A 12,568-nucleotide genomic window follows, 5' to 3' on the forward strand; every position below is an offset into this window, starting at 1 on the left:
CTAATCACATTGTATAACCACGATTTGTGCCGCTAAATATGCACATTTTCGAACAAACTCTATATGCATTGTGTAATATGATGTTATAGGACTGTCATCTGAAGAATTCTGAGAAGGTTAGTGAAAAAATTAATATATTTTGGTGGTTTATACGTTATCGCTATTTTTTGCTTGAATCAATGCTGTTGTGATGTTTGCTATTGTGGTAAGCTAATATAACGCTATATTGTGTTTTCGCTGTAAAACACTTAGAAAATATGAAATATTGGCTGGATTCACAAGATCTGTGTCTTTCATTTGCTGTACGCTGTGTATTTTTAAGAAATGTTTTATGATGAGTAATTAGGTAATACACGATGGTCTCTGTAGTTATTCTAGTCGCTTTGGTGAGAGTTGTGATGGTGGCTGCAATGGTAAACTATGATTTATACCTGAAATATGCACATTTTTCTAACAAAACATATGCTATACAATAAATATGTTATCAGACTGTCATCTGAGGAAGTTGTTTCTTGGTTAGTGGCTATTTATATCTTTATTTGGTCTAAATTGTGATAGCTACCTATGCAGGAAAAAAATGGTGGACAAAAAAAGTTGTGTCTTTTGCTATCGTGGTTAGCTAATAGATTTACATATTGTGTCTTCCCTGTAAAACATTTTAAAAATCAGAAATGATGGCTGGATTCACAAGATGTGTATCTTTCATTTGGTGTCTTGGACTTGTGATTTCATTAACATTTTATTATATGATATCCCTGTGGCTTTAGGCTAGGCTATGCTAGTCAGCTTTTTTGATGGGGGGGTTTGTGAGGCGTTAGAGGTTATTAAAGTACAAAATGGAAAATCAATCAGCATAAATATGGGTTGTATTTACAATGGTGTTTGTTCTTCACTGGTTGCCCTTTTCTTGTGGCAACAGGTCACAAATCTTGCTGCTGTGATGGCACACTGTGGTATTTCACCCAGTAGATATGGAAGTTTATCAAAATTGGATTCGTTTTCGAAATCTTTGTGGTTCTGTGTAATCTGAGGGAAATGTGTGTCTCTAATATGGTCATACATTTGGCAGGAGGATAGGAAGTGCAGCTCAGTTTCCACCTCATTTTGTGGGCAGTGTGCATATAGCCTGTCTTCTCTTGAGAGCCAAGTCTGTCTACAGCGGCCTTTCTCAATAGCAAGGCTATGCTCACTGAGTCTGTACATAGTCAAACCTTTCCTTAAGTTTGGGTCAGTCACAGTGGTCAGGTATTCTGCCACTGTGTACTCTCTGTTTAGGGCCAAATAGCATTCTAGTTTGCTCTGTTTTTTTTGTAAATTCTTTCCAATGTATCAAGTAATTATCTTTTTGTTTTCTCATTATTTGGTTGGGTCTAATTGTGTTGCTGTCCTGGGGCTCTGTAGGGTGTGTTTCTGTTTGTGAACAGAGCCCCAGGACCAGCTTGCTTAGGGGACTATTCTCCAGGTTCATCTCTCTGTAGGTGATTGATTTGTTTCCTTGTAACTGCTCTTTTCTGGATTTTGATTATTAGCGGGTATCAGCCAAATTCTGCTCTGCATGCATTATATGGTGATAGGTTTGCAGAATTAAGCATGCAGAGTCTGAATTTTGTGTTTGTCACATTTTGTGAATTCTTGGTTGGTGAGCGGGTAATGTGTTCTATAACTGAGTATTTTTAGCCAGATGCTAATTGGTATGCCGAATTTTATGTTCCTTTTGATGGCACATGTTCTTTGCCTTGTCTCTCAGATTGTTCACAGCTTTGTGGAAGTTACCTGTGGTCCTGATGTTAGGCCGAGGTATGTATAGTTTTTATGTGCTCCAGGGCAACAGTGTCTAGATGTAATTTGTGTTTGTTGTCCTGGCAACTGAACATCTTTTGGAACACCATTCTTTTTGTCTTACTGAGATCTACTGTCAGGGCCCAGGTCTGACAAAATTCCCCCGTCTCTATCTCTCTCTCTGACTAATATTCAGATGAATGGGTTCAAACGATGACTCAAAACAAAACATCAATGTTGGTCACTCAGAGGTGGTTTAAACTGCATTCTAATGAGGACTTTGCTTATGGAAAAACATACTGTATGAAGCGAAGAGTAGACATTTGAAATGGAAGTTAAGGAATTCCCCCGTCTCTATCTCTCTCTCTGACTAATATTCAGATTAATGGGTTCAAACGGTGACTCAAAACAAAACATCAATGTTGGTCACTCAGAGGTGGTTTAAACTGCATTCTATTGAGGACTTTGCTTATGGAAAAACATACTGTATGAAGCGAAGAGTAGACATTTGAAATGGAAGTTAAGGAACTCCCTCGGCTGCTTCTGTTATGGGGAAAAGTTCAATGAAAATTACATTAAAATGTGGAGAATGATACATTTGCATCTGTTGGCCAACAATTAGTATAGTGATTTCTATGCCTATGTAGGCTACTGTAGCCTACCATTTTATACAATAAATTCATTGAAATGACAATATCACTGGAGCCATTGCAAATCAATTAGTTTTTTATTTATGGATAGCCAGGGGCTATCTCCAACACTCAGATATCATTTAGAAATGAAGCATGTGTGTTTAGTGAGTCTGCCAGATTAGAGGCATTAGGGATGACCAGGGATGTTCTCTTGATACAGTTGAAGTCAGAAGTTCACATACACCTTAGCCAAGTATATTTAAACTGTCACGCCCTGAACATAGAGAGCCCTCAGGGTTCTCTATGGTGTTTTAGGTCAGGGCGTGACTAGGGGGGTTTTCTAGTATTTGTTTTTCTATGTTGGTGTATTAGTATGGATCCCAATTAGAGGAGACTGTTTATCGTTGTCTCTAAGTGGGGATCATACTTAAGTGGTTCATTGTTCCCACCTGCTTTGTGGGATATTGTTTCAGTTAGTGCCTAGTGCTCTCTGTACTTCACGTTCGTTGTTTGTTTATTGTTTTTTTTTAAAGTTTCACTTTAATTACAATTATGTGGAACTCAACTCACGCTGCGCCTTGGTCCGTTCATTTTGACGAGCGAGACAAACTCAGTTTCACAATTCCTGACATTAAAATCCCAGTAAAAATTCCCTGTCTTAGGTCAGTTAGGATCACCACTTTATTTTAAGAATGTGGAATAATAGGAGATAGAATTATGCATTTCAGCTTTTATTTCTTTCATCACATTCCCAGTGTGTCAGAAGTTTACATACACTCAATTAGTATTTGGTAGCAATGCCTTTAAAATTGTTTAACTTGGGTCAAACGTTTCACGTAGCCTTCCACAATAAGTTGGGTGAATTTTGGCCCATTCCTCCTGACAGAGCTGGTGTAACAGAGTCAGGTTTGTAGGCCTCCTTGCTCGCACACGCTTTTCCAGTTCTGCCTACACATTTTCTATGGGATTGAGGTCAGGGCTTTGTGATGGCCACTCCAATACCTTGACTTAAGTATGCTTGGGGTCATTGTCCATTTGGAAGACCCATTTGCGACCAAGCTTTAACTTCCTGACTGATGTCTTGATGTTGCTTCAATATATCCACATACATTTCTTGCCTCATGATGCCATCTATTTTGGGAAATGCACCTGTCCCTCCTGCAGCAAAGCACCCCCACAACATGATGCTGCCACCCCCATGCTTCACGGTTGGGATGGTGTTCTTCAGCTTGCAAGCATCCCCCTTTTTCCTCCAAACATAACGATGGTCATTATAGCCAAATAGTTATATTTTTGTTATCAGACCAGAGGACATTTCTCCAAAAAGTACGATCTTTGTCCACATGTGCAGTTGCAAACCGTAGTCTGGCTTTTTTTATGGCGGTTTTGGAGCAGTGGCTTCTTCCTTGCTGAGCGGCCTTTCAGGTTATGTCGATATAGGACTCATTTCACTGTGGATATAGACACTTTTGTACCCGTTTCCTCCAGCATCTGCACAAGGTCCTTTGCTGTTGTTCTGGGATTGATTTGCACCAAAGTACATTAATCTCTAAGAGACCGAAGGCGTCTCCTTCCTGAGCAGTATGACGGCTGCGTGGTCCCATGGTGTTTATACTTGCGTTTTACTGTTTGTACAGATGAACGTGGTTCCTTCAGGCGTTTGGAAATTTTCCCAAGGATGAACCAGACTTGTGGAGGTCTACAATTCTTTTTCTGAGGTCTTGGCTGATTTCTTTTGATTTTCCCATGATGTCAAGCAAAGAGGCACTGAGTTTGAAGGTAGGCCTTGAAATAGATCCACAGGTACACCTCCAATTGACTCAAATGATGTCAATTAGCCTATCAGAAGCTACTAAAGCCATGACATAATTTTCTGGAATTTTCCAAGCTGTTTAAAGGCACAGTCAACTTAGTGTATGTAAACTTCTGACCCACTGGAATTGTGATACAGTGAATTATGAGTGAAATAATCTGTCTGTAAACAATTGTTGGAAAAATTACTTGTGTCATGCACAAAGTAGATGTCCTAACCAACTTGCCAAAACTATAGTTTGTTCACAAGAAATTTGTGGAGTGGTTGAAAAACAAGTTTTTATGACTCCAACCTAAGTGTATGTAAACTCCTGACTTCAACTGTAAGTGCTGAATTGGACAATTTTTCAAAATGTAACGAGTACTTTTGTCAGGGAAAATATTTGGTGTAAAAGTACCTACTTTTTTAAAGAAATGTAGTGAAGTAAAAGTTGTCAAAAATATAAATAGTAAAGTACAGATACCCTAAAAAAACTACTTAATACTTTTAATTATTTTTACACCACTGGATTAAGTAAATAGGTTATATTATAACTTCAGTGTATTGTTGTTGTATCCTTATCTTATTATACAATTATGAATGGCCATGTTTAGTTAATGAAATTGGATGTTATCAATTGTGATCATGGTCCCAGTGCTAACGCAATTGCCAATCAGCTGTTTGTTGGAATTGATTAGATTGAAGGTAACAGTCAGTCAGATTAGACTTCAGGTAAATAAATAAAAACACTGGCTGTTGACAAGCATAGGCCTATTGTTCACATTTGGTTCAGTGATTGAAATTACGACCCCATCCTCAGTAGCCTATTCGGCAACGGAAGCACTTATTACCTTGAAATCGCCTCGATATTCATGTCGAATGAATTAGTCTGTAAATTTGAACTAAGCAAGCTGCTAAATCGTTCATGTTACATCTTGTCGAAGTTACTGTAGGCTGTCTGAAATGAGATGTAGGCCTATCAGGGGCTATAGGCTACCTGCATCTAGCTAACCAAACCATGGCAAAGTTGAATCACAATCATAAACCTGGATTTTAGTCAGTAGGCCTAGGCTACGCTGATTGAAATGACAAGTCAATCTCGCAAATAGGCCATTTATAATGGTTTGTAGTCTAAACATCTGGCACATTTTCCAGAAAATAGCCAAACATTCGTTTTTTAAGTTTAATAAGGGCAAATTATCTTTTCTCTCGCAAAATATAAGATGTCGCCGAGGAGGATAGCGAACGTTTTACATGCTCCTAACCAACTGTGCTATTTTGTTCATTTTTTTGCATTGTTTGTAACTTTTTAATTTGTAATTTATTTTGTACATAATGTTGCTGCTACCGTCTCTTATGACCAAAAATAACTTCTGGACATCAGAACAGCGATTACTCACCACGAACTGGAAGAAGCTTTTTCCTTTAACGAGTCCGACGAAAAGGATATACTGCTTTCCCGGGAACAGGCCCAAACCCCTGTTATTTGCGTGAAGAAACGACGGAGGAAAAGAAGGTGCTGAGAATCCGTAGGCCGAGCGAGTAAACTCCCACTGTTATCCGTTCTACTTGCTAACATGCAATCATTGGAAAATAAAATGAATGACCTACGATTACGTTTATCCTACCAACGGGACATTAAAAACTGTAATATCTTATGTTTTACCAAGTCGTGGCTGAATGACGACACGGACATATAGAGCTGGCGGGATTTTCCATGCACCGGCAGAACAGAGAAGAAGCTACGTCTGGTAAGACAAGGGGTGGGGGTGTGTGTCTTTTTGTCAATAACAGCTGGTGCGCGATGTCTAAAATATTAAAGAAGTCTCGAGGTATTGCTCGCCTGAGGTAGAGTACCTTATGATAAGCTGTAGACCACACTATCTACCAAGAGAGTTCTCATCTATATTATTCGTAGCCATCTATTTATCACCACAGACCGATGCTGGCACTAAGACACTAAGACCGTAAGCAAACAAGTAAATGCTCATCCAGAAGTGGCGCTCCTAGTGGCCGGGGACTTTAATGCAGGCATACTTAAATCAGTTTTACCAAATTTTTACCAGCACGTCACATGTGCAACCAGAGTGGGGACAGTCATGCCCAGTCATGCCCTCTTCATGACTGTCTTGGTGTGTTTGGACCATGATAGTTCGTTGGTGATGTGGACACCAAGGAACTTGAACTCTTGACCCTCTCCACTACAGCCCCGTCAATGTTAATGGGGGCCTGTTTGGCCCTCCTTTTCCTGTAGTCCACGATCAGCTCCTTTGTCTTGCTCACATTGAGGGAGAGGTTGTGTCCTGGCACCACACTGCCAGTTCTCTGACCTCCTCCCTATAGGCTCCCTTATCGTTGTCGGTGATCAGGCCTACCACTGTTGTGTCGTCAGCAAACTTAATGATGGTATTGATGTCGTGTTTGGCCATGCAGTCGTGGGTGAACAGGGAGTACAGGAGGGGACTAACTACACCGCCTGGTATGGCAACTGCTCGGCATCTGACTGTAAGGCGGCACAGGTTCACTAACTACTTCTCGCCTGGTTCACTAACTACTTCTCAGATAGAGTTCAGTGTGTCAAATCGGAGGGCCTGTTGCCCGGACCTCTGGCAGTCTCTATGGGGGTGCCACAGGGTTCAATTCTCGGGCTGACTCTTTTCTCTGTATATATCAATGATGTCGCTCTTGCTGCGGGTGATTCTTTGATCCACCTCTACGCAGACGACACCATTCTGTATACATCTGGCCCTTCTTTGGACACTGTGTTAACAAACCTCCAAACGAGCTTCAACGCCATACAACACTCCTTCCGTGGCCTCCAACTGCTCTTAAATGCTAGTAAAACGAAATGCATGCTCTTCAACCAATCACGGCCCGCACCCCCGACTAGCATCACTACTCTGGACGGTTCTGACTTAGAATATGTGGACAACTATAAATACCTAGGTGTCTGGCTAGACTGTAAACTCTCCCTCCAGACTCACATTAAGCATCTCCAATCCAAAGTTAAATCTAGAATCGGCTTCCTATTTCGCAACAAAGCCTCACTTCACTCATGCTGCCAAACATACCCTCGTAAAACTGACTATCCTACTGATCCTCGACTTTGGTGATGTCATTTACAAAATAGCCTCCAACACTCTACTCAGCAAATTGGATGCAGTCTATCACAGTGCCATCCGTTTTGTCACCAAAGCCCCATATACTACCCACCCCTGCGACTTGTATGCTCTCGTTGGCTGGTCCTCGCTACATATTCGTCGCCAAACCCACTGGCTCCAGGTCATCTATAAATCTTTGCTAGGTAAAGCTCCGCCTTATCTCAACTCACTGGTCACCATAGCAACACCCACCCGTCACACGTGCTCCAGCAGGTATATTTCACTGGCCATCCCCAAAGCCAACACCTACTTTGGCCGCCTTTCCTTCCAGTTCTCTGCTGCCAATGACTGGAACTAATTACAAAAATAAATAAATAAAAATCACTGAAGTTGGAGACTTATATCTTCCTCACTAACTTTAAGTGTAACTCTTCTTGAACTGCACTGTTGGTTAAGGGCTTGTAAATAATAATTTCACAGTAAGGTCTACAATTGTGATTGATTTGATATTCAAATTCCCTAGCTAGTCATATTAGTTCACAATAATTATTATTTTGATGGAAAACAACGTACAGAGGGTACGGCTGTTTAGTCTAAATTACACTATAGTGCCTGGAAATAAGATGACATTGCTAAACGAGTCAAATATTTAGTAGTAAACCACTAAATGTCATTAGCTAGCAAAGTTTGTCAAAAATAGCTAGCAATGCTAAACGGCAGCTACCTCAATTTCAGCTAACGTTATACTGCATCTAAAGTCAATCTGGCGACATCAAAATGAGGACAAAAAGTTTTGCTACTAATTATTTGCATCCTTTTGAATGGCATTGTATTTCTAAGCCACTGTAATGCACTTTTGATTAAATCTTAATCAGTGCTCATTGACGATACAGTTTAGTAGAATGCTCAGTTGGGCATTAGTTCAAAACAATATTGTGATGAAACATGCAACCCACGAAGAGAGTGAAGTAATATAAGAACTCTCCTCCAGCTATATCACTCACCAACATGGGGTTTCCTTCCGTCAGAATCCTGGCGAAGGCCTCTGGGGATAGATCCTGTAGGGCCACTCCATTGATCGTCAGGAGCTTGTCTCCTTCTCTGAGGAACAACAACACCACACACCTGTTTGTATTAGATATAGATTTTATCTTTTTGCATTGCAACTGCCAACCACAGGAGGAATCTCAATGAGTGTAGACTGCCTGCTGCCGCTCTGCTAATCATCAGATGAGGGACGGAGAGGAGGTAGAGGGCCCACGTGGGTAACTGTGGGTGCCCTGCCTTGATTGGGTAACTGATTAATAAAACAATTAAAATAAACTGCATAATTAATAAATGTGACTGGTCAATATGTCGGTATGACATTTTTGTATTATTATAATTTTTTAAATATTTTTTATCCAACCACCAGATCCCGATCTCAATGTTCAAAATACACCAGAGATTTAGCTACCGAAAATCAATAGTTTATAAAAAAATAACTGTGAATTAAGTTTTTATCACAAGCACATACAGGTGTCTGCCAAAATAAAGGAAACACCAACATAAAATGTCTTGAAGGGTGTTGCGCCACCACGAGTTGCCAGAACAGCTTCACTGCACCTTGGCATAGATTCTACAAGTGGACCTAAACCACGGCAGGAAATTGCACCTGACACCATAACATGTCATTTGTAGCCAACTATAGGCCACAGATTGTTGCTTGTGTGCATAGACATACAATCCATAGAAGGATTTTGTCACCTCTTACCCTGACAATTTGACTGTTAAACTCATGGGTACTCTAGCAATGGATGCCAGTCCTGACTTGAATGGGAACTGCCATCTATGGATTATATTTCTATGTTTGGTTACGACTGTCGGTTTGCCTTCTGCAGATTTCAAAATACAATATTGCGGGAAAAACGTACAGTTTGGAAAGCAAATGAAAAGAGAAGTGCTGAAAAGAGAAGACTCATCTCTCTGTAGAACCAATAGAACAATTTTTACTCAACAACACCCCATGTGTAGCTCATCTTGAGATAGGCTTTTGCTACGACGGGCGCAACGGTCATCACCGTGAGTAGCCTATGGCTTCATCTTCATCATTAGGAAAGTCAGTGTGCCTGGAAATTGTCTTTAGCAGCCTACTGTAGCCTATGATATATATATATACTGTACATTGCCTCCAAATATTGTACAATCTGTGTGTCTCTTCATTGGCCGGGGCTATTGTTTGCTTGAATTCAAGACCAGTTTGATCTCAGTTTGTCAGTGTCAGAGTAGCCAGACATTTCGGTCATTTGTGTGGTATTTAAAAATATTCAGCTAATGTCTTCTGGCATGTAAATTACGTAGAATTGCATGATATGCATTTTTAAAAGGCAGATTTTTTAAAAGGGGATCTATAAAAATAAAACGAAGCCCCGTGGCCTATGATTTCTTAATTTGGCCCTGCACAGACCCCGTGGTTCAATCTACACAGACCCTGTGGTTCAATCTACACAGACCCCGTGGTTCAATCTACACAGACCCCGTGGTTCAATCTACACAGACCTGGAGAAAAACAATACATCTTTTTATGACATTCAGGGGTGGACTTACCAAATTAAATAACTCTGTGACCCCACCCCTGACATTAAACCAAAAACGATTCCCTTACATCATAAAGGGGTTTTACTATGGGAAGTCCCTCTTGTTTCCCCCTAAAATGTCTCAACTCCTCTATCCTTAAAAGGTTTTAACCTACACTATATTCAAATTCTTCACAGATAAACAGAGAGGTTATCAGAGGTTACCTGGCGAAGGCTCCTCCTCCGTTCTTGAACTTGAGGATCTTCTCCACTTCATAGTGGTGTTTCCCATCCTCCTCTGTGTGAAGTATAGAGATACCTCCCTTCACAGGTGAATCCTATGGACCGGAATGGAAAACATAGCAACTCACATTACCATACATAGTTGAAAACAAAGCCTTAGCCTCCACATGACGACTACTACTGTATACATTGTTGAAAAGACCATAGAGCATATCCCTGATCCCTCACATTTCTACTACCCTACATTGTTACAATTCAAATAGAAAACTACAACATAAACTGGAAGTGAAGTGATGCAGTCATATCACTTACTTTGATATCCATATCCTTCTCTAGGTCTCCCCACTGGTAGTATGTAGGCAGTCTTCCCACTGGTAGTATGTAGGCAGTCTTCCCACTGGTAGTATGTGGGCAGTCTTCCCGCTGCTAGTGAGTGTTAGCAGTCTTCCCACTGGTAGTATGTAGGCAGTCTTCCCACTGGTAGTATGTGGGCAGTCTTCCCGCTGCTAGTGAGTGTTAGCAGTCTTCCCACTGGTAGTATGTGGGCAGTCTTCCCACTGCTAGTGAGTGTTAGCAGTCTTCCTACTGGTAGTGTGTAGGCAGTCTTCCGACTGGTAGTGTGTAGGTAGTCTCCCCACTGGTAGTGTGTGGGCAGTGCCACAAGTCCTGACTTAAATAGCTTTGTATAGGAGGAACTTCTGACCAGGCACTTCTGCGTCATGTGACCCGAGCAGCCAGAGAGGAAGTAGGTACACTCACACAAGAGGGACTATTATTTTGCCAAAAGAGGATCTTCTGCAGAACGAGGAACTGGTCATGAGTTGTAAAATGGAAAAACAATAGATTACAAGGACACAGCTGTTTGAGTTTTAAATGGACAATTCACAGTATGCTTGTGTACTAGGATAGTGTACTAGCTATCCACTCATTAAACTCCTGCCATGTCCTGTGTAGAAAATATTGGCTTTCCAGGTATGCCATGGCATCAACATCATCACCACACACAGATCTGTGGCTTCGGTAGCTCCTTGTTAGCCTGGTCCCTAATCACTTTGTGCCGTCAGGCCCAACTCATATGGTCATTGTTTGGCAAGACAGCACACACAGACCTGGAAGCAGGCTAGCTCTCTGTTGCAACAGGAAGAAATGACTCACTACATACAGTTGAAGTCGGAAGTTTACATACACTTAAGTTGGAGTCATTAAAACTTGTTTTTCAACCACTCCACACATTTCTTGTTAACAAACTATAGTTTTGGCAAATCAGTTAGGACATCTACTTTTTGCATGTCACAAGTAATTTTTCCAACAATTGTTTACGGACAGATTATTTCACTCATAATTCACTGTATCACAATTCCAGTGGGTCAGAAGTTTACATACACTAAGTTGACTGTGCCTTTAAACAGCTTGGAAAATTCCAGAAAATGATGTCATGGCTTTAGTAGCTTCTGATAGGCTAACTGATAGGCTAACATCATTTGAGTCAATTGGAGGTGTACCTGTGGATGTATTTCAAGGCCTACCTTCAAACTCAGTGCCTCTTTGCTTGACATCATGGGAAAATCAAAATAAATCAGCCAAGACCTCAGAAAAATAATTGTGGACCTCCACAAGTCTGGTTCATCCTCGGGAGCAATTTCCAAACTCCTGAAGGTACCACGTTCATCTGTACAAACAATAGTACGAAGTATTAACACCATGGGACCACGCAGCCGTCATACCGCTCAGGAAGGAGACGCGTTCTGTCTCCTAGAGATGAATGCACCTTGGTGCGAAAAGTGCAAATCAATCCCAGAACAACAGCAAAGGACCTTGTGAAGATGCTAGAGGAAACAGGTACAAAAGTGTCTATATCCACAGTAAAACGAGTCCTATATCGACATAACCTGAAAGGCCGCTCAGCAAGGAAGAAGCCACTGCTCCAAACCGCCATAAAAAAGCCAGACTACGGTTTGCAACAGCACATGGGGACAAATATCGTACTTTTTGGAGAAATGTCCTCTGGTCTGATGAAACAAAAATATAACTGTTTGTCCATAATGACCATCGTTATGTTTGAAGGAAAAAGGGGGAGGCTTGCAAGCCGAAGAACACCATCCCAAACGTGAAGAACGGGGGTGGCAGCATCAAGTTGTGGGGGTGCTTTGCTGTAGGAGGGCCAGGTGCACTTCACAAAATAGATGGCATCATGAGGCAGGTACATTATGTGGATATATTGAAGCAACATCTCAAGACATCAGTCAGGAAGTTAAAGCTTGGTCACAAATGGGTCTTCCAAATGGACAATGACCCCAAGCATACTTCCAAAATTGTGGCCAAATAGCTTAAGAACAACAAAGTCAAGGTATTGGAGTGGCCATCACAAAGCCCTGACCTCAATCCCATAGAAAATGTGTGGGCTGAACTGAAAAAGTGTGTGCGAGCAAGGAGGCCTACAAACCTGACTCAGTTACACCAGCTCTG

At 41.2% G+C, this 12,568-nt stretch overlaps 1 protein-coding gene across 4 annotated transcripts in view; it reads right to left on the reverse strand.

Annotated features, from left to right (window-relative positions):
• The window catches only part of LOC120042432, a 28,163-nt gene extending 17,430 nt beyond the window's left edge, over nt 1-10,733 (reverse strand). For 3 of the 4 annotated variants that reach the window (XM_038987274.1, XM_038987271.1, XM_038987272.1), the window contains exons 1-3: nt 10,415-10,733; nt 10,085-10,197; nt 8,309-8,429 (exon numbers count right to left, since the gene is read on the reverse strand). In XM_038987274.1, the coding sequence (XP_038843202.1) occupies nt 8,309-8,429; nt 10,085-10,197; nt 10,415-10,426 (246 nt within the window). In that variant the 5' untranslated portion in view covers nt 10,427-10,733. The remainder of the gene's footprint in view (nt 1-8,308; nt 8,430-10,084; nt 10,198-10,414) is intronic. The other variant, XM_038987273.1, reaches the window with a different exon arrangement.
• Between the last annotated feature and the right edge of the window lie 1,835 nt (nt 10,734-12,568).

This window comes from Salvelinus namaycush, unplaced genomic scaffold (assembly GCF_016432855.1).
Source record: "Salvelinus namaycush isolate Seneca unplaced genomic scaffold, SaNama_1.0 Scaffold686, whole genome shotgun sequence".
In the NCBI taxonomy this organism is placed as follows: domain Eukaryota; kingdom Metazoa; phylum Chordata; class Actinopteri; order Salmoniformes; family Salmonidae; genus Salvelinus; species Salvelinus namaycush.